The sequence below is a fragment of the Medicago truncatula genome, chromosome 1 (assembly GCF_003473485.1).
Source record: "Medicago truncatula cultivar Jemalong A17 chromosome 1, MtrunA17r5.0-ANR, whole genome shotgun sequence".
Lineage (NCBI taxonomy): Eukaryota > Viridiplantae > Streptophyta > Magnoliopsida > Fabales > Fabaceae > Medicago > Medicago truncatula.
Genome location: NC_053042.1, coordinates 44386595 through 44414326, shown reverse-complemented (window position 1 = coordinate 44414326; position 27732 = coordinate 44386595). Strand labels below are relative to the sequence as shown.

The 27732-nt window shown below is 34.3% G+C and overlaps 3 protein-coding genes across 3 annotated transcripts; 1 reads left to right on the top strand and 2 right to left on the bottom strand.

Moving 5' to 3' along the window:
* Positions 1-434: 434 nt before the first annotated feature.
* Positions 435-4012, bottom strand: LOC11422936 (uncharacterized). The gene is made up of 7 exons (XM_003591641.4): positions 3859-4012; positions 3696-3780; positions 2974-3057; positions 1948-1987; positions 1554-1622; positions 1326-1435; positions 435-921 (listed from the first exon to the last, which is right to left on the bottom strand). Exons 1-7 carry the CDS (start codon positions 3935-3937, stop codon positions 786-788), a joined length of 603 nt encoding a protein of 200 aa, XP_003591689.2. The 5' UTR covers positions 3938-4012; the 3' UTR covers positions 435-785.
* Positions 4013-4399: 387 nt separating this feature from the next.
* On the bottom strand, positions 4400-12950 carry LOC11411749 (exocyst complex component EXO70A1). The gene is made up of 12 exons (XM_003591640.4): positions 12604-12950; positions 12341-12436; positions 9712-9917; positions 9348-9593; positions 8390-8528; positions 7628-7840; positions 7280-7485; positions 6513-6710; positions 6309-6408; positions 5162-5280; positions 4931-5077; positions 4400-4828 (listed from the first exon to the last, which is right to left on the bottom strand). Exons 1-12 carry the CDS (start codon positions 12763-12765, stop codon positions 4711-4713), a joined length of 1950 nt encoding a protein of 649 aa, XP_003591688.1. The 5' UTR covers positions 12766-12950; the 3' UTR covers positions 4400-4710.
* Positions 12951-25133: 12183 nt separating this feature from the next.
* Positions 25134-27631, top strand: LOC11408474 (nudix hydrolase 26, chloroplastic). Its single transcript, XM_003591636.4, has 6 exons — positions 25134-25366; positions 25632-25682; positions 25790-25882; positions 26679-26773; positions 26968-27082; positions 27191-27631. Exons 1-6 carry the CDS (start codon positions 25178-25180, stop codon positions 27254-27256), a joined length of 609 nt encoding a protein of 202 aa, XP_003591684.1. The 5' UTR covers positions 25134-25177; the 3' UTR covers positions 27257-27631.
* Positions 27632-27732: the final 101 nt, after the last annotated feature.

Here is a 27732-nt window from a genome sequence, read left to right as displayed (position 1 = left end):
AATAAAAAAATAGCATCTGTGTGACTTTTATTAATTACTATTAAGATTTCTTCAGATAAGGATAAACATTTTTCAGGCATCAAACTATTAAAATAATCGATACTCATTTTCTTTTTTCAGGCAATATTCAGTTTTCTGAAATGTAACTTTCTTGCACAATCTAAAAATCACTTTTTTCTAAAATAACTAAACAAACATACCCTATATTAAATATCGATCTTCTTAACTGCTCAATCAAGATTTTCCTCGAGGTGACAATGTAGACTATGCTTGTTCAATAAGTGCAAATCACTTTATAAATATGTGTGAACATGTTAAAAGCATGACTTCATTCATCCTCACCAATCCCTATAACATTAAAGTAAATTGAAAGTGACTTTTTATACTTTAACATACAATATGACGATGGAAATCCATTTTCACTCCCATCTCCATTATATCAACCTTCAAAACTTCACTCCCATCTCCATTATTGCCAAAAGTTATAGAACAAAGTACAAGAAGTAAACACAAACAGGTCTTTGCCTAAAAAGGACACCATATACAGAGAGAATATTATTAATATGCTTTGAATTCTAAATACATATAGGAGATAACTATATCGATACTTATCTGGGATTTGAAACTTATTCCACAAGTTAAGTTCCACAGAAAAGTTCAGCATTCATTAACACTACAAAAACAAATAAACAACACACCACTTTGCCGGTAACGCCAAGTATCTAGTCTCATGTACAGATCGGTGTATAATAAAGCTCAAGATATTTTTGATGAATCCTAGTTATTCAAACAGTTGGATCCTTCCCGAACCTCATAAACACGTGAGTTGCTAGCATAGATCCCCTCCGAGTCATTTCTGCAACTCGGCCAAGCAATGGCAGCTTTACGGTTTCTCGATTAGAAATTGGTTTTTTGTCCCACCTATTTGATATAAATACAAAACTTAGTCACCCATGAGGAATTATTATTGTTTACATTTTTTTGTTGTTGTAAGAATTGATGAAATATTTACTTTTTTGTCCATAGACGAAATATATACCTAAGCCATGAGGAATTATAGTAACCAATTCTAGAGCATTTTTTTGTTGTTGTAAGAATTTATGAAATATTTACTTATATACATTTACTTATGCTTATAGTGCCTAGAATGATCTATAATGCATACTTCGTGGGAATAGTTCAGATTAAATTCAAAAGCTAGTGACATCCCAACACAATAGTTTAGCAAAAAATTTTCCTTTGAAGGTTTTATTCCATGTCTTTCTAACTCTTCCCTTACATTTTCCAAAAAAGAACAGAAGGTTAAGGGGATTAATAATACATACCAGTCCTCGTGGCGAACAACTTTACCCTCCTCAACAGACAACTTGATTAGCGATACCATATCTATATCCTTCCCCAAGATTTTATAGTGTTGTTTATTGTCAATTAATATCTGCATAAAATCATGAAATATGAATTTGGATCTTCCACTAAGAGATCAAGCAAGCACTTGTACTTTGTGAAGAACAAAAGATTTGCAGACTACATTAACTGACAGCAGATTTACTAACCTCTCCTTTTCCTGGTGAAACTATATTTTCTTCAACACTGTATTCCACAATCTTTGACTCACTAAACAGCTAAGAAACAAGGAGATAAAAGGACGTTTGCAATATGTAAATATTCAGAAGAAAATGATGAAACTGTTTAGAAGATAATTTTATCACGCATTAAATAAGTCATTATGGAACAATTGTTTGTGTAAGAAAATATACATCAACTTTCTGATTTAAGGCAGTCATTCATGTTTTGTTACAACTATTTACATCTCAAGACTTTTATTATTCCATGGCGATGGGTTCTATTTAGATGCAGATCGAAAACGAAATCTAACAAGTTGAAAGCAAAATGAAGATCAACATGAAGAAAGAGACAAAATAGTGATCAACAAGAGGTAATGAAAACCTTAGGAAGAGAGTAGAATGCTGATTTGATCTGCTTCACCCTGCAGTATCATTTTTTTTAAATATATAAGTCAGTCTACCCTTCTACTTAGCAATTTTCGTTGCTTCCATGAATGGGTGAGTACAGGAAATTCAAAAAACAAGGAAGCTAGACAGTTTATCCATAAATAAAACAGAATTTGAATGATCTAATAGTTGGAACCATGCTCAAAATAGTAGTACAAAAGAGCTATCTGCTATCGTCAATAGGTTTATATTATTGCAGAAGGCCACAAGTATGCTGGTATAGGGATCAAATGTATACGAGTGTAGAATAGGCTTCATATTGACACCAAAACTTAGGCTTGCTGAATGTAAAAATAGGCCTTGACAGGTTCATTGCAAACACGGGTTACATACATATAAGGGAAAAGGGAAGTATGCCAAATATTGGCAAATTTTTTACAAGAAAAGGGGAATGGAAATTGATAACTTTTTCTTTTTAGGCAAGAAATTGACAACTTGTTCCTCCCTATTCTTTATCATTCTGTAGTACCATTATATGCACATTGGGACATCAAAATTTGGTTGTACAAAAAATCTCCTAGATTTGGTTAGGGGCTATAAGTCTTTATCATGGTAAATCAGATTGTAACATTAATATCATGCCAAGGTTAGCACTGTAAAAGAAAAAGACTTTGTTTCAATTTCATATTCTAACATATGACTGCATTTATCCCATGATTTCACCATCAAGAAGCATAGACAACAAGCAAACCTTTTTTGTGATTAAGATTCCATGAAAATCTTTAGTACAGACACAGAGCAGTTATCTCTAAATTAGATCTCAATGACAAAGCTATTTAAAAAACCAATTTATTTCGTAATTAAGCTTTCCAGTGGGTACACTTGAAACAACAAGCTTAACCATTCCCATTGTTTAACATCATACCAGATATATAACATCATACAAGTACAAGAATATTCATTATATTTTGTCTTGACGGTTTTGGGAAAATTAAAGAGGGAAAGAAAGAAATGCATATACCCTTGTGCACGCATAAGGGGGTCCTCAAAGGAAGCATCTGGGGCATAGATTTCAAAATCGCGAGCAGTGGCACATGATCCATATCTGAAATACCACACCAACGTCCATACAATAAGAATACAACAGTAGTTGAAAATAAAGTCGATAAGCAGTATGAATTTATAAGCAGTACAAGGCAAGTCTTGAAAACCTAGCATGATCCAAACCATAAGACATAGCACACCAGGAATTTGCTACATTATGGAAATAAACTTCTCACGAACTTCTTATTAAGAAACACTAAAAATACAATCCATTCCCGTAAAAAAAAAAAGTAAATAAATAAAATACAATTCATTCTTATACTTGAATTTGATTATAGCTTATGAAGCACCGGTAAAGACAAGGACATGGACATGACACTAACACGTCTTTTGTTTGTTTTGAAAACTCAGGGGCCAAAGACTGACTAATCTGAGGGGTTCAATCTCACAGTCTACTTGAGGGAGCCGTTTAATGGACTAGCCCACCGAAATTGGCAAGGGGGATCAAACCTAAGACATTGAGTCATGACACTAACTAACAATTAGATATCAATAATAATTTGATTAAAATGAAAGTAATTAAATGTAACCATATGTCTGCCTCGGCCTGGTGTTACATAAAGATTATAATCATAGTGTTGCAAAGAATATGATACAGATACAATCCGTTAACTTTTGTGGAGAATTGAGAGTGCTTACAGATGAAGAATGTGAGGAATGATTCCATCAGCAATAGACTTTTTGGCAGTGGAATCAAATGCTTCTTTGTAACTAGTCTCTTTTCCTTCAAATTCAAGAAAACGGAAATTGTGAGAATCATGATAATCATGATTAAAATCATAAGAAATTAGAAACTCCTTACCAGCATCCATTGCAAATTTTCTGGAAAGAAAGAGAGAAGTTGAGGGAGTGATGTGTCTAAAACGTGTCACGTGGTACATTTATATATTTTGATTTACGGGTTAATTATTATTAAATTAATAAGAAGAAAAAAACATGAACCGCGGGAAGAGAAAGAAAAGGAATGTGTTGTGTTGTGTTGTGTTGGTGGCGCCATGGCCTTCAACGTGGCCATGCCTCCATCTCTCGAATACAGCACTCATCAATTCAATTCAAATAAAACGGCACGACTCAGCTTCATTACATGTGATTATGACTGTATTCTTTGTCTCAAAATTCGACTCTAATTCGTTTGCTCAAATCATATTATATTATTCAAAAGTCAATTTTACAACTAAACTTTTGTTTTAATGCAAATAGTATTTTTTTAAGATCACATTATTTTGAGTTAAATTTATAAAAATACGACTTTGTTTAAAATTTTTCTTTTTTTATATTTCTAATTCAAGGATTAAACGTAGAAAATAAATGAATGCAATTCAAATAAGATTACTTTCACACGCTTGGGGAAGGAATGCTAGTGCAGACGACTTAAATATATTTATCATGGTTTACAGTTTGGCAGTTAAAAATGATATGCAACACAAACTTTAAATCAAGTTTAAAACCCCTAAAAAAAAAAGTGGAAATAAAACCCGGATTAAAATTTTGTTACATTCACATTGGCCCTCAAGACTAGTAAAAAAAAATTCATAAAATTACAATCACTAGTATACAATCAAATGAACTATACAGATAATCTAAGGGAGAAAAAACATTCAGCCCTCTTATTAAATCAATGCTCAAGAGATATAATAATACCATTCCTTGTCGATTATCGCTTGGTTTCACTCATGTTTTTTCCTTCAAAAAATTCGCCCAACATTCGATCTAGATCTTCTGCTGTGTATTTGATGTACTTCTGAGGATTCTTTCCAGTCTCCACTAGAGGACTGTAATTACACATCATTGTTAAATAATATATATATATCATACAATATTAATAAATAGCAATGTCATAGTAATATTGGAAGTGGATTAAAATGAGAACGAACCCAAAACGTTTCACGAATGATCTATAGGCAGGCAACAAGACTTCAGCAACTGCAAGCCTAAGAGACTCTCGCAACTCGCTGTCCGGAACTGTCCATTGTGATTGTTTCTGATGGAGTTCCTCAAACATAATATTGAATTGCTTAAACCTGACAACATGATACAAAAAAGTATGTCAAAAGGACGAATACTTTCCCTCATCAAAAGTTCATAAAGAAGCAATGAAAGGTTACCTCTCTTTAACTAGTGCTCTTGAAGCACCACTGCTACTTCCAGTTCCACCATCACCACCAGCATTAGTACTCCCACCACCTGATGAAGCAAGTCCTTGAATAGATAAGCATTGAAGAATCTGCCAAGCAAAAGAATAAAATATCAGCAATTATAACAAAGATCAAAACAAGAAACACAGATACATCAATATGTACTAAATAGGAAGACATTACTTAACAAATAAAATTAATAGAAAGGAGACACACACAGGTTCTTTTTGTATAATTCTGTTAAATACTGCAAGTATTTTGTATTTTCATTTGATTTTTCATCTAGTTTTATGTGCTGAGTTGCCAAGTTGTGAATGGAAAGGATTCTAGAATATTCCAATGTATCACTTCGTAAATTCCTTAGCTATATAGCTAGCCTAAGGATCTTGAATGAAAACAACTCATATTTTCACAAAACTTATGATCTCCTTGAAAACTCTCTTAATATTTCTAAATTTACTCTTCATCACCAGATCTCATTCAATCATTGAGTTCTGAGTTTGGGTACGGAATTCGCTACAGTATGTAAATACTGTAACAAATTTATACAGTTACGCGTATGCAACCAGCTTGTAAGGTGAGGACGATCCAAACTTTATAAACACTACTTAGGTCATATCTCTAAGTAAATGCGAGACTAAATCCACCCATTCACTTCACACCCAACACAAATGAATGACGGTGTAGGAGGCTGCAACGAAGGCAGCCCAAATGCCACAATTAGGCGGCTAGTGGCATAGCGCAATTAAGGCATAATTTTCGGCACACACCCTCACACCTAGGCCCAATGGGTGTGAAGCGTGAACGATGCGAGAAGCCCAACAACAGATCAAGGATAGACTTTGATACCATCTTAAATTTGGATTGGGCCTAACTCAACCTTACAAAACCAACTTGTAAGGTGAGGATTGTCCAGGTTTTATAAGCAGTACTTCGGCCATATCTCTAAGCAATGTGGGAATAAGTCAACCCTGTCACCCCCAACCCAAATTATAAGATGAATAAATCTACCCAACCACCTGCTGTATTACTACTAGCAAAATATCGGTCTAAACATCTAAAAAACCTGCAAGACATGTAGTAGTACTGTAGTAATTAAGTGTCATTAGAAAAACACCTTTGCCCAAGCATTTCTTTTGTATTGATTTGCATGCTGCTGCACAATCCTCCTATGTCTTTGTACCCAATCATCCCCAAGCAAATCCTTGGCTTCAGACCTGAAATAGAAATGATTTGGAGAGTAATAACTTTGAACCAATGCAGCGCAGAATAAAACTATTGATTCGAAGAAATTAATAACCAACATATGTTGAAGACATACCTTCGAACAGATCTGACAATATAGTGAATATTGTTCATGAGAAAAAGATGTGTCAACGCAAGGTCTTTATACTGCTTTGATTTACCATCTAGATTGATTTGCAAAGCTTGCATTATTCGCATAGTTACAGTAGCTAGCTGGGAAGAATCATTTCCACCTTCAAATTCTTGGAAGAGTTGCTTCAAGGTGGATCGGTAGCTGCAAAAATTTAAAGAATTCTGATCAGGTCCAATATGTGAAGAACCACGATGAAGATCCCAAAAAAATTATCAACACACGTGCAGGTGAGTATACGAGCTTAGGCACCCTTCTTATGCAAGTTAGAGAAACTGAATATTAATATGTAATTTCTCCTAAATATAAAAAGGGTAATGTTTAAGGACCATAGTTAGTAAGGTATATTATGAAAATGCATGTAATCAATGTCTAGGAAATCGAAATGTTTGACTTTTTTAAAGAATAATTGCTAATTTTTGGATAGCTTAAAGAGTGCCCCGGGGGCACTCGTTAACAAGACCCGTATAAAAATATGAAATAAAAATATGGATATTCCTTAATCTGAATATAAAATGAGCATTGAAAAATGTCCATGAGCAGAACACCACAGAACTATAAAATATTTTTTAAAAAAAATTAATCTAATTGTGTATGCAGAAATAATAAATAATGACAAACATCTCTGTAATGAGTGCACACGGCAAGAAATGCTAGAATTAATCTCATGATGTGGCTATGAAATTGGGATTAGATGACAAACAAAAACTTACTCAAACAAAAACTTGACATAGTTAATAACATAGCTAGTCAGAGGATGAACAGTTCCATCTGTTACTGCAGTCTTTGTAGCATCTTTTTCAACCGCTTCTTCAAAATCTCCAAAGGTCTCCTGCGCTGTTTGTGCAAGTTTTTTTGTCAAAGCCATTGCCGCGTCTCTTATTGCAGTGCAAGCTTTGCCTTTAAAAAGTGTTTCAATCTGCAAGTTGTCAAAAATAGAAAGTCAGCATTGACTATTAAATATAAAATTAAAAAATTCCATTGAGGTTATGGAATTTACGAGAACAATGCAGAAGTGATATTGCATTGAGATTTATGATTTCATAAGTCAAAAGTCATACCTCTGAATGCAGCTCTTGCATTATTTCATACATGTCCAAAAGTACAAATAATTTTTCTGGGGATCTCTTGCTTTTGGCTATTGCTTCTCCAAAGCTTAGTAGCATAGAAACACTGTTTGTAGTCACCTCGGCAAAACACTGTTCAGAAAGTGAATCAAAGCCTTCAAATATCTGATCACAAACTTTCCTCTCACCAGCAAACAACAATTTCACCTGTTCATATTGTTGAAGTTGAGAGGTTTTAGATAAAAGGAATAGAGAAAATAATAAGAACCTCGGAATGTTATTGATACTGGCTGAATAGTAGCTTGATACAAAAAACTCAATTCTAATCCCTATTTATAGCGATACACGGACTCAATCCTAAATCAAGAACAAATCAAAATAATGATAAGTAATATAAAAACTGATCCTAAGATATACTATAGATGAATATAGAAGATATTATAATATATTTTATAATATTCTAACATAAATATAATTATAAAAGAAATGCTATTTGTTATGAGTGAAAACGGACAAGAAACGCAAGAATATACATGTGGGTTGTTTGTTGTAAAGAGCTAAAAACGTTTATCTCCTTGTTTAATGGAACTCATGTGGTGGGTGTGTATAAAATCAATGAAGCATATTCATTCTTGCCATTCGTATTTTACTATTTCGTCACAATCAGCATTACCCTAATCATAATTACATATTTGAACACAATTTAAAAATTAACGAGAAGAAAACAAACAAAGTACCATTTTACAATCTACTTACTGCTATTCGCATAAAATGAATCCAGTTTCCGATTTTGGCTTCCAAAATCTCCCATTGTAGCTTTTGAACATCGTCTTTGTTGAGTTTCTCAACTCCAAGTTTTTGGAGGCTTTCTTCCAATACGTTAGAACGGGCTTCCCTGCATGATAATAATGATGATAATGCTAATTAAGTTGAAGACAAAATATTTCTCATTGTTGGAAACGTGTATAATAGGAGCACTTTAATTCACTTTACTGTTAGGTGTCTATGTTCATTATTGTACCGCAGTCAATGTCATGTCAACCCAAATAATTTTAGTTAAAACCCATGGTATGTGTGTGCCGATCCTTGTGAGTAGTTAAAACCCATGGTTCAGCATATGTCTCATTAATTTCTTACTCTCATCGTGATATTAGATATAAGAAACACATTGTGTCTTGTATGATTCTGATCCTGTGTACCTAGAGCTACTTACATGATTTCAGGCAGAGACTATATAAACTGTTGTAGGTTGATACACATTGTGTCTAATCTATAACAATATTCATTACAGACAAATTTATTCAACTTATACCTCAAAGAAGTCACACCTTAATTTAGGTTTTTTAACAATTTTATAACTCTAAAAAGGCTCCTCAACTAATCACTAGGGATCAAACAATCCCCATCCAATTAGGGTTGACACTTCCTTAACTCACAAGATTTTTCTTAATAATTTCCTACATTCTTCACATCCTTATACATGTTAAATATTTAAATTTCATACTTGTTACATTTATAATTTTTTAAAATGTAGATTTCTACATCAATGAGTTGGACCAAAATATGGTTTATGATAGAAAACTATGGCGTAATTTGATCCATGTAGCCAACCCCACTTAGTGGGATAAGGCTTGGTTGTTGTTGTAGAGTTTTACAGCAAGAAAATCTTACTTTTTCCTTTTACAATGCAACAGTCAACTAAACAAAGCATTACCTGTATATTGTGAGTAACTGTGGTCGGTGACCAGCTTCAATCATTTGCCGAGCTAAATCATGTAGAAGTGGCAAAATTCTTGGTGGTATAAGAGTGGGAGGTGTGTATACAACAGCATCAGCGTTATTGTTGTCAGAATGGTGGTTGGACTTGCCACTATGTTCACCCTCATTACCAGGTGATCCTGAAGAAGGTCGCATCGAGTTTGGAAGGCAATCAAAGAGGCGCTCGGGTTCCACAGGTTTGCTGTAGTCACGTGGGACAAAAGAAATTTGAGGGCCCGATTAATTTTTGAGTTTATGCAAACAAATGAACTTCATCCAACAGACGAATAGATGAACACCACTAAGCACAAAATACAAACCTGTACGATAATAATAGCTGATTAAATTCATCTTGTAGCTTAGAAATAGCTTTAGTTAACAAACTACTGGCATGACTGACAACACCATCACTATTCTTAAAACTGCTCTTACTGCCAAAAAATTGAATGTTGCTTCTCAACTTAGCAATTGCTTCAAGATAGTTTTCCAGGTCTTCGTGTGGCCCTTTAAGTATTTTTGCCTCTGCCTGTTGAAGGATCAATGAAACCATCAAACAATGTAATTGTATGTCTGTAGGAGTGAGGGGGGGCGTAAGGAGATAGATAAAAAAGATAACATATATATGTATGAAATATGAATGTCCTACAAAAACAAGAAGATGTGCCCTCAAATTGTCATCCAGTAACAGATTTTTTGGAAGAATATGGACAGGAAAAATTTTCTGCCCCTATAGCATGAAGTATAGTTTAACGAAATCATCTGGAGCTAGATGATGAAGTTAAGCTGAATAAAATCATACGAAGCTAAAGTATGATGTTTAGCTCACCAGAATCATTTAAACCACTTGGTAACTACCATACTAATTAAGGTAGGAAAGAAAGCATGTGGCTTTGGAGTGAAGATTGAAAAAGGAAGGGACGAAAGGCAATGTAATTGTAATGAAGAAAATCAGTGGCGGAGCCAGAAAAAAATGTCAGGGTGGGCCACTAAAATTAACTATTGAAAAATTGTTTAAAGTCTCGCAAATTAGACCTATAATTGAATTATTTAAATTTTTCGGGTGGGCCACTACACCAATTTGCGGGAATTTGGATCAACCAAAACCTAAAACCGACATAAAATTGTATAAAATCTCGCAAAATAGACCTATAATTGAACTATTTAAATTTTCGGGTGGGCCACTACACCACTTTGCAGGAATTTGGATCAACTAAAACATAAAACCAACACAAAATTGCATAAAATCTCGCAAAATCCTTGGAAGTTGGGTGTTATCTAGGCTTAACTCAACCCAAAAACTAGATCAAGATGTAAAGATTGTCCCAGCCTGTAAGGACTAAATTGGCCATATATCTAGTATATGTGGGATCTCAACAAACCCTTTCACGCTCTAGACTGGATATCTGATGTATGCATTTTTTTATCATTAAATGGTAACAATGGCCCCAATCACTGTTTTAATGATGAAATAATGAAAGCATGTGGCAGCATATTACAAAATGACATGGGTTAGGAATTAAAGATGCTGATTATAAATTATTGACATGTAAAACTTCTGATGAAAAAATTCCAAATAATGAATCAGATAAAGAAAAATGATTTAGTTTTCTTCCAGACAAAACTAAATTACATCATGCAAAAACCAGTCAAGCTGATCAAATGAGACTAGAGTCAGGCCTTCAAATTTACAAATTGCAATTGGTTAAAAAATACAAGTAACATGCATGATTCCCGTAAAAGACAAACCTGGAAATAAAGCTAAAATGATAGTAATCAGCACAGCAGGAACAAAATATTTGAGTTGTGCACTTAAAAAAGTTGTTGGAAGTTCCGCCTTCATTGTGGTCCACCACTGGCCCCCTATTGCGGCAGTTGGGTTGCCTTCATTACAGCTTCCAACACCTTCATTGTGTTGGGTGTGAAGGGATGGATTCAGTCCCATATTGCCTAGCGATATGGCCTGTGTAGTGTTTACAAAACGTGGGAAGCCCTCAACTTACAAGTCGGTTTTGTGGAAATCGCTATATGGACCCCACAATTTTGCTCAAAATCCCCTTTATTTATCGAAATGTAACTTCCAATCGCACAAAACCTATCAGGAGATCCGATCGGCTTTTTTGGCACCGGAAGCAATCTTCCGATCTGCTTATTCCAGGGGTTGGGCAATCCAAGGGGCGCATAGAGCAACTGTTTGGTTTTGTAAGGTTGGGTTATGCCCAACCCAAAATTCTAAGATGGTATCAGAGCCTATTAAAGATCCATTGAGTGGGGCAGCTGCTATCCGGTTTCCATTATCGGACCACTCGGGTCACGCTCCATATGTCCAATTCAGGGCATGGGCGAGCAGGTAAGAGCCCCGCATTGGATGAGAGATGGTCTGAACACAAGTTTATTAGTGAGTGCAATCCTCAACTTCCTGGTCGGTTTTGGTTGAGCTCTTAACAATAGTTATGACCATTTTCTTCCTCTCCATTTTTATATTAAACCGCTGTAATTAGAATCTTCGACCTCTACTAGGTCTCTCAAGGTATCCCCACAGTTTAGACCCTTTGGGCCTGCCGCGGGACTAGTTCCCGAGTTGGCATCGAGATATCTGGCTTTTCAAACGATATTGGGATGTCTTCCAACAGAGCAAACTCATTTAGAAATAGAACATGGGTTCTTTTCCTCAGAGAGAGTCACATTACCAACTCTCTCAAGTCTCAACACTAGGTTGGTAAAAGATAATTGCTTTAACCTGAACTAACATTTACAATACTATGCATCCTTTAGTGATTGGCAATGAACATAGAATTTTATCTTTCACTTTAAATCTATCAACAAGAACAAATTAAATGTAAACAAACAAAAACCTATTTTGTAAGAAACAGATCATGGAAGTTAAATTGAATCATATACAGCATAAATCAGCATAGAAACCAGTAAAACCATAATCATGATAAAACTAACCTGACGATATTGATCAAAGTGAGACAATATAATCTCAGCAGCCTTCAAAGTCTTATCAATATTCTCATGAGCTTTCCTAATAGAATGTGTCCTAATCTGCAACACCCAGATCAAAAAAATCCAACTTTCAAAAACCACAAATCCACAAAACACCCTTCAGATCCCAAAAATTCAATTACTACTTGACCAAGTCAAACACAAGTCAATTCAACAAAAACCCAAATCCAAAAATCAAATTTTTAAAGAAGAAAGGTGAAATTGACCTGAGTTGGACGCATGGCGGTTTCAAGAGCAGAAAGACGGTGGTCAAAGGAACCAAGAATGGTGACAACGTTGTCTGTAATTGTTTGGCTTTTTTGAAGAGACTCTCTCATCATAGCTGCTTTTACGCTCAGTGAATCAGTACCACCCATTGCTATACCCATCTTCTTCTTCTTCTTCTTTGTAGTTGTTTCAGACAAAGATGAACAAAATCGCAAGTTATTGAATTTGGTAGCAGTTGTGTATGATGTTAGAATGTTAGAACAGTGGGTCCCGCACTAGTTTAAGGATTTGGTAGATACAACACAAAACTTCCTGTCTTTCTTTCCTTTGACAGAGTGTCTTGTTTTTTTTTTCTTTTCAATGTTGTTAGGATTTTTCTTCTTCTTTTCTTTAGATAATAATAGAAATTAATCTTTGGGTTAAGGTGTTTTATCTTGTAATATATGTCATTTCAGTTGTTTATCTGTAATTTTTTATTATTATTATTTATCCTCTTGTAAATTATTTTTTTTGGAATACTTCTTTAATAGGTCATAAAAAAACAAAAAATTTCTTTTTTTTATGACCTATTAAGGGATATTTCAAAAAAAAAAAATTTACATGAGGTAAAACATCATTAACTTTTTTTGTTAATGATGATATGGATAAAAATGCAAAAATTTAATGTTGTTCAATTCATTTTTGTTTTGACTTGTTAGTTTACATTGGTATATGGGTGTTTAAATACCAATCTGAAAATATAGTAAAATAATACGGTTGCAATAAAATATAATATAAATTTTCAGTGTTGCAAAATATATGTCCATTTTGGAAAAATCGCAGTAACCAAGAAACCAAATAAATCTTTTTTTTTTTAAGAAATCAAAATGGAATATATTGCCAACAGTGATGAAATCACATTAGTACAAGGTGTACTAAGGATCCAACCCGACAAACAAACAATCACAACGTATAATTATAAAATAAAGGTCACTCGACACCTAAACAATGTAGATGGTTTGACCACCAACTTTGAGAACTGTACACAAAAATGGTATTATTGGCTTTAAGCCACCACAACAAATGGAATTTAACTTTATATAATAGTTGCTCAATAGGTGTTTCAGTGTTTTTGAACAGTTTGTTGTTTCGTTCGTTCCACACCATCCACACACAAAGAAGCCATAATAATTGTAAAAAAGATCGATGAGCCTTTGAATAACCTGAATAATGGATAAATTGATAAAAATGATCACGGGCATTGTCAGTGTCGACACCCAACACTCCAATCCACAATATAATCTGCTGCCAAAGAGAACCAAACGCTTTGCAATGAAAGAACGAATGGGATGTCGACTCCTCTTTACCACACCCTGAAACACACATAATGTCTGTGACCTGAGCAACACCGCGCCTTTGAAGATTGAATTTAGTTGGTAACCTGTCTTTCAGCAACTGCCACGCAACAATGGAAACTTTTAAAGGAACCTGCTTATGCCAGACAAGGTTCGCTGACGCGTCAAGAGTGGGGGCTGCCATGGATGTTAGAGCATGATAAGCATCCCTGACTGTGATCCGGCATGCTTGTCTAGCTCCCATTGCCACCTATCAGAAACATTAGACTGCACAACAACATTAATCAATAAAATTCTACTCTCATCTACTAACTCCTCCTCCCACGCCCACAAACGTCTCCTCCAACTCCACGCATCACCACCTTCCTCCCAACCAAGAGCACACATATCTGCCACCGTGCTCAACTTATTTGTTGTAAGATCAAATAAGCGAGCGAACCTCCTACACAAGGGGACATCTCCTACCCATCTATCCAACCAAAATAAAGCATTCCCTCCATCCCCTAAAACTTTCGATACCCTCTCTACAAACCAGCCCCCATCAGTCTCACCCACTCCATCCCTAATCTTCGCTATCTCTCTCCACCAAGATGAAACAGTCCGGCCCCCAACCTCCAACCTCTCTGCCTCATCTCCATATCTCGCCACCAAAACTCTATACCACAACCCGTCTCTATCCACCAACATCCTCCAACACAACTTGCCTAACAAGGCAATATTGAATTCCTTCAACTACCTCACCCCTAACCCTCCATCCTCCTTTTGAAGACAAATAGAGCTCCAAGCAATTCAGGAAATTTTCCTGTTAACCTCACACCCTGCCCAAAAAATTTTGTTAAAAATAGATTCAATGAGAGAAATGATACCTGACAGAGCTTTGAAAAAAGAAAGCGCATAGACAGGAACCGAGGTCAGGACAAACTTTAGAAGAATTAAACGGCCCCCAAAGGATAATAAATTTTGTTATTTTTGATAAATTATATATGTGTTTTCTATAATACCATTAACCATTTATTACTCCCTCCGTACCTCAATACTTGACCTATTTGAAAAAAATATTTGTCCCACAATACTTGACATTCTCATATTTTTAAGCAGAATTTGATAAATTTACCCCTTATAAATACTCTTTGTGGTCTCCATGTAAAAGTTTGTAGTAGAACAAAGAAAGTAATCATTACTTAAAAGTAAAAGTTTCAAAATAATAACAAGGGCAATTCAGTAAAAATATCATTCTCTTTCTTTCATCTTTACACTTTTCTTAATCTGTGTGAAATGGTCAAGTAGGTCAAGTATTGAGGGACGGAGGGAGTATTTCATTATATTTTTTCTATCTCTGCAATAAATATGCAAGGTATCATTGACAAGACAATAATTAATGTTGCATTGAAACTTGAAAGTGACAAGTATTGTAAAACAAAATCATTCTTCAAAATGGACAAGTATTATAAAACGGATGAAGTATTAATAACTAATATTACGAAATGACAATGATTGATTGTGTTTCTTTAAAAGAAATTATCGACTGTGATGAAAAATATGCAATTGTAAAAAAATTAGTAAATTAAACTAATAAGTTGTATTTAAAACAAATTAAACAAAGTAGTATTTAAAAAACTGAAAACCAAAGAATAATAGATTAATATAATATCTTATATTAATAAAGAAATATAAGTATCAAAATATATGTCTTGTCAAAAAAGAATATCAAAATACATGTATGTGGTTAATTCAAAACTTGATATGATCGGTTTTTACTGAAGGACAACCAAACATGTTTAATAATACTTAATTTTGTGCGGTTTTCAATTTTTTTGGATCATTTTACAATTTTATTTGGATCAGTTTAAATTTGAATATATCTACTAGTGAGGCCAAACCCACAAACTCCAAGTTCAAAGTCATTGGACCAAATCTTTGGAGTTGAATGTCCTCCGCATCTTCATCAATTATGATATAACTCAAATTATCCTTAAGAAAATGAATGAGTTAAAAAGAAGAAGAAGAAGAAGAAGAAGAAGTATAATCAAGGAATTGTCGGGTCTATGGAGGAGGTTGCGGTGAATGGAGTTGGAGTTCTTATTTTTCGTTTCAGCCTTCTTTAGTTGATTATGGAATGTCGTTGTCTGATTAGGAAGTGTAATCCACAAGTGACACTTCTTGTTCGTCTTATTCTTTCCGCTAACGGAGAAATTTGGGTGGTCTTCAATCGCTCTCTGTTGTTAACGAAGACTAGACAGTTGGTGTTTAAGTTCATTAAGTTCCGTCACAATTGCAAAAGTCATGAAGGGTTGTTTTTTTGTTCTTTCAAATCATCATTGAGATTTTGAGTTTATTGTAAAAACAATGTTTCAAAGGGTAATTTGGGTTCCGTCACAATTGATGGAGGTGTGGTGGAATTGAATTGAAAACAGAGATTGAGTTTAGGAATTTTTCTAGATTTAGTAAATTTATGGTGTATTAAGAATTTTGGAATTTTGAAGATGTTTTAGGTTTATTGAATATGATTTTGACGTAGGTGATTTTAAAAATTGAGTTTATTGATGAATATGATGATAAAGATGATGATGGTGAAAAATTGATTGTGTATCATTTTTAGAAAGGAATTATTTAATCAAACAAATTAATAATGACATGTATAATATATTTATCCGGCACCACCACGTCATTAGTGATAAGGACACATCAACAAAATTGATTTCAAAACGAAGTGGAGCACCCAAACTAAAGAAAAGTTAAAATTAAAGGATCAAAAATTTGATTTTAAAAATAGAGGATCAAAACCACAAATAGAACATCATAAACATGCAATGAAAAAAATGAAAAAAAAAAGAAAAGAAAAAAAGAAGTAAGTTTATCATTTCAAATTTCAATAAAACATATTTGCACCCTTGCTTCTATCACAATAACCGCAAATGGAGTTTGGAATTTTTGTTTGCATTAAAACATTACAAATTACAATAAAAAGTTTACAACCTTACGGAAGCAGATCCTCTCCTGCCTCTCTCTTATGCCTTTTGTCCTGCTCTTGATCTGAACCATCCATCAATTAACTTGTGTTGTTGATTGTTTATAGTTGAATGAAATTGATGGTCTAGATCACGCAGCACCGTCATGCGGCAGCAGAGAATCCGGGTCCCAACTTACTCCTATCAACAACAAAAAAAAAATACATTGGTGACCTTTATCGACCTTTATTGGGTAATGACATCTCATGTTGGCTATTGGGATTGAGATTTCTTTTACTTCTGCATACTCTCATTTCCAACTGACATCTCTTCTTTTTTTTGACGAAAATTTTCCAACCGACATCTGGTGACCTTTATTGTTCTTTTTGCCTACAGTAAAACAAACCATGCAAAACCATATAATTAAAATTCGAGTAATATATAAAAAGATATAATATCTGTAGAAGATGGCCTAATAGCAATCTTATTCTTACAAAAACACCAAAAGATGAATAGATAACTTTATATTAAAGGGAATATAAACTTACATTTTTTGTTTTCTTCACATGTTTGGTGCATGTTCATAATTGGGGGTATTCCTTTCTTATCAAGCTTTTCAGCATTTACGGAGGATGTTAATGGAGGAAAGGAGGCCTCATATCCAATTGAATTCACATTGAAGTTTCTAGGCTCTCCTTTAACAATCTCCGCCCAAGTTGATTTTGGCACAACATGCTCTTCATTTTTCTCACGGATCTGCAAATCATAAATATATAAACTATTATTACCACTTGGTCCCCCAAAACACGAGTTTTCAAATAATAGCAAACAAAGAATTGTGGACATGAACAATTAAAAAAAAAAAAACTTCTTGAAGAACATAGACCCTTTTTTTTTTTAATAACATAAACCCTAACTACAAGATATTGTTTTTCAATCGTTCTTCAACCCTGCAAAACTAATTACATTTCTTAATTTTGTGTGAAATTATTAAAACAACTTATAATTTAAGAAAATGAATATTAAACTAATCAAATGACTAAGATTCTACAAGATTAACCGAAGATAAGAAGCACAAGAGTGGGGATATTTTAGTATTTTGTATCAGATTATCTTCTTGTAGTTTTTCATCCTCACCAACATGGAAAGAAATTTTGAGTAACCAAAAAAAAAAATGGAAAGAAATTTTTGTAATGGACCGCCGTAATTTTTCTTTACTCTACCATTTCATTATCAAACCAAAAAATAGAAGATAAATTTTCTCGTCCACTTCTCTATTTTACTTTGCTACATTTTATATCATTCACATTCATTAGTAATTGTTTTTCCTTATAATTTAGATTACTTGTCAAAAATATAAAACTTGATATTACCTTTAACTCGTTATTGACTAGAATAAAAGTAAATGATAAAAGGGAGAACACTTCAGATTTTGGTTACAAGCAATCGCACAAGTGTGTATCTTAACCGTCTGATCATCGTAAGATCATTTCAACTTTGACAATTTGACCAAATTTACCAAAGACAGTTGGGATGATCGATCTTGATCTAACGGAATATATCACATGATTGCAACAAATATGAACTTTCGTGAATGGAAGAAATCCAGATCTGAATATTTGGCGTTAAAAATAAATAAATAAATACTTTCATTCGTTTCAATCAATGGTGAGATATGAAATAATGAAGTTTTCCATAAAATCGTTTTAAATTAAATTTTTAATACATTTAGCTAGAAGTCACCCTACTACTTCTCCCCACCATCGAAAAAATCTTGTGAGAAAATTCTTGGGTTATGTTGTTGTGGTAGTAAAAGTTAATCCAATAGAAGAAGGAAAAAAGAAATGGAAAAACCTCATCATTAAGAACGATGTGAGTTGATGAATCTTGTGCAAAATTGACAGCTTGAGCAAAGATTTCCTTCCAAATGTCTTTGTTGACAGTTCCTCTTAGTGATTCGAGTAGGCTTTCTGTTGGTTTTTCAAGAAACAATTCATTAATAATAGCACGAGCCTGCAAAAATGAATCATGCAAAAGAATTTCATCTTGAGCAGTGATCTCCTCCTGAGATCCTAAGTCGACATTGACACTTAGTGATTCGAATAACTTTGCTCTTGGTTTTTCAACAAATAATTCATCAAAAATATCACGGGGCAACAAAAATTCAATATTTTCTGGCTTCAAATGAATGTCATCGTTCATGTCATCCATTGCACAGTTCATTCAAGAAAGAGTGAGTTGAATGTAACACGCAAAAACACTAGTAGTAGAGACGCATACGTGATTGTGTGTTCTTCAAGACTATTTTACTCTTTTTTTTTTTTGGCTTAAGCCTCTTTTTTCTTAGGAAGGCCCTCCCTTGTAATTCAGATTTTAACCGAAATGTATGTAAAGTCTGATCAAGAACTTTTTTTTTTTTTTTGTACAGATCAAGAACTTTTTTAATCAAGATTCGAATTCAAGTTCTCTCAAACGATTTATCATAAATTGAAACTTGTTAATCACTTGAGTCCTTCTTTCAAAAAAAATAAAAATCATTTGAGTCCAATTAATTGTTTTATTAACATTTATTTTGATGATCAAAATGTTAATTTATATCTGCCTACTAAATGAATAATAATAAATGTACTTTCGTTCAAAGACTCATTGATTCACATAATTGCTAAAAAAGGCTTTTAGAATAAATAAATATTTTTTTCCCAAAAACTAATTTTTAAAATCAACATTTTATTTTGTAAGACCACATTTTTTATACAAAGAGGAAAAAAAAATACACACAAGCATTAAATGAATAAACAAAATTATAACAAAAAAAATTAATAAACTAAATGCACTTGTTCTTTTTTGTACAAAAGAGGACTTAAAGCCCCAAGAGAAAAATAAAATAAAACCAACAATAAATTATAACAACTATGGGGAAGGAAACCCCAATGAAATTGCAACGTTTAAAATAATAGTTGAAATTGTGATCAATGATCATCCACAATGTCTTAGCAAACCATGTGTATGAAAGCTTTAAGATCACTTTTCACAATAAGGTATGTGATCCTTTCACCCAAAGCTATATTGATACCATGCAACATTGCCCATATTTCAGCAGTGATAACATCACAATGACCAATTTTCGGAGCATATCCCTTTATCAGGTGCTGAGGCAATAAAAGGTATTTTAAAATGATTTTTTTTTAAGAAAAACTCTTTAGAGAACGGGACCAATAAAAGACCTCAGTGGCTGTGGTGTGGTCCCCCCACATTCTTAATAAATTTGTTTATATACTACAATCAAACCATTTATTTTATTTTAAGAAGTACAATTAAACAATGTTTACGGTTGGCTAGGAACACCGCAATGAGCTGACTTCAGAAGCCTCATTAGAAATTTTGCAGGTTTTTACCTTTATGGTTTCTCTGGGTTCATCCCTAATTCAGAAAACATATTATCAGCTGAGATCTCTGAAATATACCACGGTTTACTACTGGCTCGAGACATGGATACTCCGAAATTCGTGTGTTATACTGACTCCATTCTTTGCATAAATCTCATTATCGGTCTAGCGAAGAATCATCACATTTATGCTACTTTCATCCAAGACATAAAAGGACATGTTATCCATCAACAATACTTCAATCTTTCACACATGCGGGAGGGGTAACCAATGCGTTGATTTTTTGTTTAAACTAGGAGCTTCTTCAGATTTTGCTTTGACAATACACCTGTCTGCGTATGATGGAATGAGCAATCTGCTTAGGAATGACGATTGAGGAACCTTCTTCCTCAGGGATTACTTGTTTGCCTATTTAGGCAGTTTTCTTTTTCTTTTGTTTCAGCTTTTCTTTTCCTGTTCCTTTCCTTTATCCCTTGCAAAAAAAAAAAAAAAAAAGCCATGTTAAAATGTTTCCTTGAGTATATATTAGGATATAGTCCCCAAATTAATCTAATTAAAATGTTATTTTTTTCTACCAAAAAACTGTATATTTTTTTACCATGTTACTAAATCAATTGACAGTTAATATCATTAATTTTATATTTCATATTAATTTAAAATATATCATATTTCGTAAATTATATCAACATGATTCTCTCCACAACACATTTTAAATAAAATGAACCAACAATGATATATCTCATTTATTTTTTGTGTTAACCTTCTGGTTCTCATGGTAAATGGATCACAGTGATCCAGAGTTCAACAATGAGAAAGTAAAGTTTAATACACATTTGTTCCACTCAAGAATCGAACTTATGTTTTCTTAAACATTTCTTCCTTTGGTGAAACTCTATAGCCACTTGAGCTTATTTATTTCGCTAGTCAATTGTTGTTTTTGTTTGACCATGAAAATATACTTTTCATTTCCAAATTCTATGCGAAATAAATTTCAAAGCTACATAAATGTTTTTAATTCTTATAAAGTCATGAGCTTTCAATTTTAGCCCCTATTAAATTATAATTATAATTTTAGTCTCTACTAAACAATTATTTTTTAATCAAATTATATTCCTTATACTTAGTCCCTCTCGCTTTAAATTCCCGACTCTGCCCTTGAATTCCACGTAGATGTGTTGGTGAAGTTTTCATGTTAGGATTTGGATCCTCTACCACAAACATCCTTCTTTGATCCTATTTATCAATCGTGGTTGACATTTAGCTTTATGATTGGGGTTTTAGTTCAAAATTCCTCAACCAATAGATTATACAAAAATTTCACTGTAAATCTTCAACAAGGTTGGTGACTGTCTCTAACCTTACGTATGATGTGATGATCTATTTTGTTATTTTTCATTTCCTTTACCCATAAATACATTTTCCTCATTTTACCCATGCAATCTTTTTTTTCTTTTCAAATAGTAAAGTTACAAAAAATTACATTTTGAAACTGAATGAGATATATGAGATTTAAACCCCAATCTATGTGTATATTATTCAATGAATTTTGCTCTCCCCCTGCAGTTTTCGCTCGCGCCTTGCAGCATAGTCCAAATTACCCTTGCGCAAGTTGGGATATTTGGAATTGTTGCATGAATGTGTATATGGAAGTTAATTGCTCATGATTAATTGCTACTTGATTTGATTCATTCATGTCAAATTGTTTATGTGGATTATGATTGATGTAAAGCTTACCCCTAGTGGTTTTGACCGCCTACCTGTCTGTATGGATGGGTAGACGAAGTGTATGATTAGTTGCTTTTGGTGATTGCTCGGATATCGGGAACTATCTTCGTTATCGTTTCCTTAGAGTCTCAGGGTAGGCTCTGATCTAGGATGTCTGTCTTATGATTATTCTAGATTGTTTATTTTGGATTTATTTATGTTGTGGAGATTTGCCCATTTGTCGGGATTTGAAGAATTTTATGATGATGTATTTTGATCTCATGACATGTATACTATTGAGGTGTATGGTTTATATCCGCTGCAACTGTTGAGAATTTTTATATATGCCTGTTGATTTTGTTTTTGTTGATGACGTGGCGTCTATTTCTTGAATATTTATATTATTCGCGTGTTTTATCGCTTTAATAGAAATAGGGCGTTACACCGCTCACGTCAGTTTTGGTGTACTAAAGAGGTGCTACGAGGCGCTCTTGGTGTAACCAGCTGCTTGTGACTGACACACAGGAGGAGCAAGACGAGCGAGCTGGAGTTAGGTTGGCCTGCATTAAGGCATTTATGTTGCTCTTGCTTGGCTGGACCATTTTTTTCAGGAAGAACAACAAAAACATTAATCTTCTTTGGCTGCTTGCTCTGCAAGATATGGATGAGTTGGACAACTGGTCATGGGGTGGGATGGGACTTTCTTTCCTATATGAGCAGTTATCTCTTACCTGCGACTCATCTATGGCCTCTTGTGGTGGTTACATGACATTGCTTGTGGTAATATTTGTTTTTCCTTCTTTTTTACTTATTGGATCGTAAATGTTTAGTTGTTTGTATAATTCTTGCGGTGATATAAATATTTGTTTCTTTTTTTTGCAGGGATGGACTTTGGCGCACTTCTCGAACATCATTCTGAGGATTGATGATGATGCCTACGTGATGTGATCCTAAGATGTTCTCCCTTTACAAGAATAATAAATTCATTATGGAATAAAAGAATCAAATTATTTTTGGTTCAAATTGTTATTTTCGTAGGTCATTATGTATCTGTCTTGTATTCATCATATCTAGAGCTCTGATACCACTTGATGAATGACAAAAAAAATCGTATTTGAATAAAAAGTGAAGAATGGTGGAAATAGACAGAAATGATAACCAAACAAATTCCCAATCCAAGGAAGATGTTTAATTCGATAGAGGATCGCCACAAGAAACGTGGTTTCTTGATAAGATCAATGCATGGTTCAATCCAGAACCACAAAGAAGCAAAGCTTCACAACACACAAAGTGTATTTTTTTTTATCAAAATTCTACCTCCTATTCATTATTTTCGCCCCCTTTATATAGGTAATAGGCTAGAATGCTGAAAAGCTTACAATTATATCAAGATTAATGAAATAACTCTTATGTGGCTAATTATTGCAAGGAAATGTTACAAATTTATTGGTTTTGATTTAGGTGGCTGTTACTTTTGGACAATTTTCAGCGTCCTCTCTCATCCACTTTATGCTCTTCAACTACATTAATTGTGTTTCACCTCTTTTGCTTCAGCTCCTTCATTTAATCACGTCCTCCAGTTTAATCCCATTTTACACCATGATATATGCCGATTTTGCTTCTGAGTCCAGCATATGAAATGTAGATGAATTTGTACCCTTTCCAACGCTTCAAAGATCACCTCAATCGGAGTTCCAGAGCTCTAGATATGATGAATACAAGACAGATACATAATGACCTACGAAAATAACAATTTGAACCAAAAATAATTTGATTCTTTTATTCCATAATGAATTTATTATTCTTGTAAAGGGAGAACATCTTAGGATCACATCACTACGACCCTGCTGTTTCCCCGCTTGTGAGTCAATGGAAACCTCCAAGGGCTTTTCTAATCCTTGACACTACAGAGCTGCCATCGATTCGTTGGACCATTCACATGTCACTTGGAGGTCGTACGAGAGACGACGACACATCACGCCCTTTCATGACATATGCTGGTACTCCGGATGGATCATGGCCGGCAGCGACAGGATGGTCCGTCACTTGCCAGAGCGGGTTCTTAGGCAGTACGAGTATGTCCAGACTATTCCCAGGGCTCCTACAGACATTGAGCTTATTGTGGCGAATGAGGTGGCCCAGGCCTTCACGGAATTTGCTATACATGTCATCAGCCATCAGGATAGGGGTCATCCGGTTTCGGATAACCAGCCGTGAACTCATACTAGGGGGTACATGAGATGGTTCATTAGAGTATCACATCCTATTGTGAACCCCCTGCGGCCATTCCTGACTATGCAGTTGCTGCCCCTCCTTGTCATGTGCCTCCTTATGAGGAGGTTATTGTTGAGCAGCAGTGGGTCAGACATCCTCCAGATCCATACCAGTTCATCAGCAACACCAGAGCCAGAGTGGACGGTGCAATGGGACATCCTGTTGTGTTTCAGAATCCAGAGGAGGTTATGCGCTTGATGCAGGACATACAATCTGAGTGGAGCATGCTGAAGCAGGTGCCGGCTCCGTAGAGGAGGAGTAGGAGTCCACGGGATGGACCAATATGACTTGTGTAGGTTTTTTTGTTTGACATTTTGTTGGATTTGGTTGTAATCCTAGTACACTTGCGCTTTTTAGCGTTTTTATGACATTATTCGTTATTTTATTCCTGTATTTTATTCCTTTGTTTTATTCCGTTATTTTTCTTAATATAATTATGAGTTGCTTGATTGAATGTATTATTGAATGAATGATGAAAAGTCTATTCTTAAATGAATGTATGAAAGATGGATTGAAAAATTAGGAAAAAATAGAGGTTTCTGCCTGTTCTGGTTTCATGCACAGACTGTGCGTGAGTTAAGTTAACTCACGCATGTGCTAATGGCTGCGCAAGTTAACTCACACAGTGTTTTACACATGCGCTAGTTAAGTTGCGTAACGTTAGTTAACTAACACATATATTTACACTTACGCTAGTTAACGCATGGGTATTTTGAACATGCCTGCAGGGCCTGAGCAAAATGTGCAGGTTGAAGAGCAGAATTCTTATTCAATGTCCTTAAGGTCACATAGACTTTAAAATTGTAGGTGTAAAAAAGAAACCTCAAAAGTAGATTTTGAAAGACCAAAAGGTATAAGCCCATATGAAAATGCTTCGTTTTCACGTTTGGTCGTTACCTTGTTTTTTTCTTTGCTGTGTAAGTAATAATGGTTTTATGCCGATTCGCTTATTCTCCTGCAAGCCATTTATCTTTTCCGAAATACCCTCCCAAATACGCCAAATTACCTTCGCTGCCACTTTCTGCAGCCTGGCGTTATTCAACGTCAACGATGGAAGCTCCTCCCGAAGGTTACCGCAAGAACGTTGGAATCTGTCTCATCAATAATCAAAAGAAGGTTCAATCTCTCTCTCTCTCTAAAAGCCTAACATTAATAAACTCATTACTAACACTTTTGATGGAAGGCGTATCCCGTGTCGGACACGTGTCCATGTACAACAGTGTCAAAAGAGAAATTGACACTGACACGACACAGCACATGTGATTAGATTCAGCTACGTTGTTAATTTAAATTACTACTGGTGTGTCACATGTCAGTGTCACTGTCGTGTCTGGTGTCCATATAGTGTTTCAGCTAATGATTGATGATTTTTGTTATGCAGGTTTTTTCGGCTTCAAGGTTGGATATTCCGAATTCATGGCAAATGCCACAGGTGATTCATTTTTATACAATTAATTGAAATAAATGGATTAAGTTATGAATATTTTTTCTTGCAAAAAAAATGATGATGTATATAAGTTTGTAATCATGTTAATGTAGGGTGGTATTGATGAAGGTGAGGATCCGAGAAATGCAGCTATTAGGGAGCTGAGAGAAGAGACTGGTGTTACTTCAGCAGAAATCATTGCAGAGGTACAAATTTTATATTTCTGGTTTTGAAAGTGTCAAATTATATTTCACCTCAAATAAAGATCATGTCCTCTTTCTATGGATTTGGGGAAAAAAATGGTAGGGTACAGATATGTAAAATTTTGCATGGAGAAGACTTTTCGTTGAATAGACAGATTCCAATTGATTAACACAAATCTAGTTAAACTTTTGTATCTCATACCTTTTAGGATACCCATATCAGCACTTTGTTTAATACCTAGCTACATCCTATCTTAGTTACTATTTGTTACTTTTAGAGGCTTGCAAGGTACTGAACTAGGCAAATAAAGCCTTCTTAAGGTGTTATATGTATGGAACTTTGCTTGTTTTCATTGGGGTATGATGCATGAATCTTTGAATAAAAGGTCTTTCAGTGTGTTTTTGTTATCTAATCTCATTTAGAGAGTGCTTTTTTTGGGTTCTCTTTTGTAATTCTGATTGATAATTTTATGAGTGGTTTAAAGTAGTTATTTCATTATATGCATATAAAGTTTCTTCAAGTTTTGTTATTTACTAGTTTTTTCCAGGAGGATACCTTGTCCTAGGTATTTGCAATATTTATTTTTTTGCCACACATCAATATAACATCATATCATAGTCTCATTAGTCTGATTTATCAATGTCAGTTAATATCATAGTCTCACTTGTCTGATTTACCAATGTCAGTTAATCCATTCACTAGTACTATGAGTATTCAATCCATCATAAAATCCAAAGTAAAACATTTTTCTTTTCTGCATTGTTTAGAGAAGTTCGTCTTGATGGCTTTTTGTTGTAGGCACCTTTCTGGTTAACTTATGACTTCCCACCAAAAGTCAGGGAGAGATTAAATCTTCAGTGGGGAACTGATTGGAAGGGGCAGGCGCAAAAGTGGTAATCATTTAAATATGCTCAGTCTAGAGGAAATAAAACTCATAAAAACAGCACAACTAAATTATATAATGTGAAATCAGTATAACTGTGTACTCATGCAGGGGGAAAGGGTATTTTTGTTATTGCAAAGGCATAATTAGGGACATTTCGTTTGCGCCTTCCTAATAATGTTTTTTACACTCTGATATACACAGGTTTCTTTTTAAGTTCACTGGGCAAGATCAAGAAATCAATCTTTTGGGCGATGGTACCGAGAAACCTGAGTTTGGGCAATGGTCATGGATATCACCAGAACAAGTACTCAAGCTTGTGAGTATATGTTATTATGATTACATTTTTAATACCTGCTCAAAACCAGTTAAGATTTGGTACCATATGCAACATAAGCTCATGACTTAGTTTACCTTCTCTGTGCAGGCAGTGGATTTCAAGAAGCCTGTCTACAAGGAAGTCCTTGCATCGTTTGCTCCACATCTCCAATAATCTCATCTCTGTTGAAAAATGTTTAGCTTCCAAGTGAGAGGCGTCATTGATAATTCTGCGGGTTGCTTTAAAATAATGTATCACATTCATAGATAATTACCGAGACAGAGATATTCTCCTTTTCTCCTCTTGGCTTTACGGACAGGTAGATAAGGGGGATATTTACTGTATTTACATGGATGTGTCCATTTTTGTTTTTGTGAAGAAAGGTGATACACGATTGTTAAGTATCAGAAAGTGTATGAGAATGAATTTGTGATGACTTAGCCTACAAATCTTAAGTTCCTTTGGGAACACAATAACACGATTTTGATCATTGCTTTACAGTAGACTTTCTTTGTATACAAATGTCTATGAAGTTAGTATTTATTTAAACAGTGCTGAACAACTTTGATCTGATTTCAATTGAAGGCAGAGATAAATCTTGATTGATTGGTCGAGTTATTAATATTTGTGCCCTTTGCATCCTACTTCAA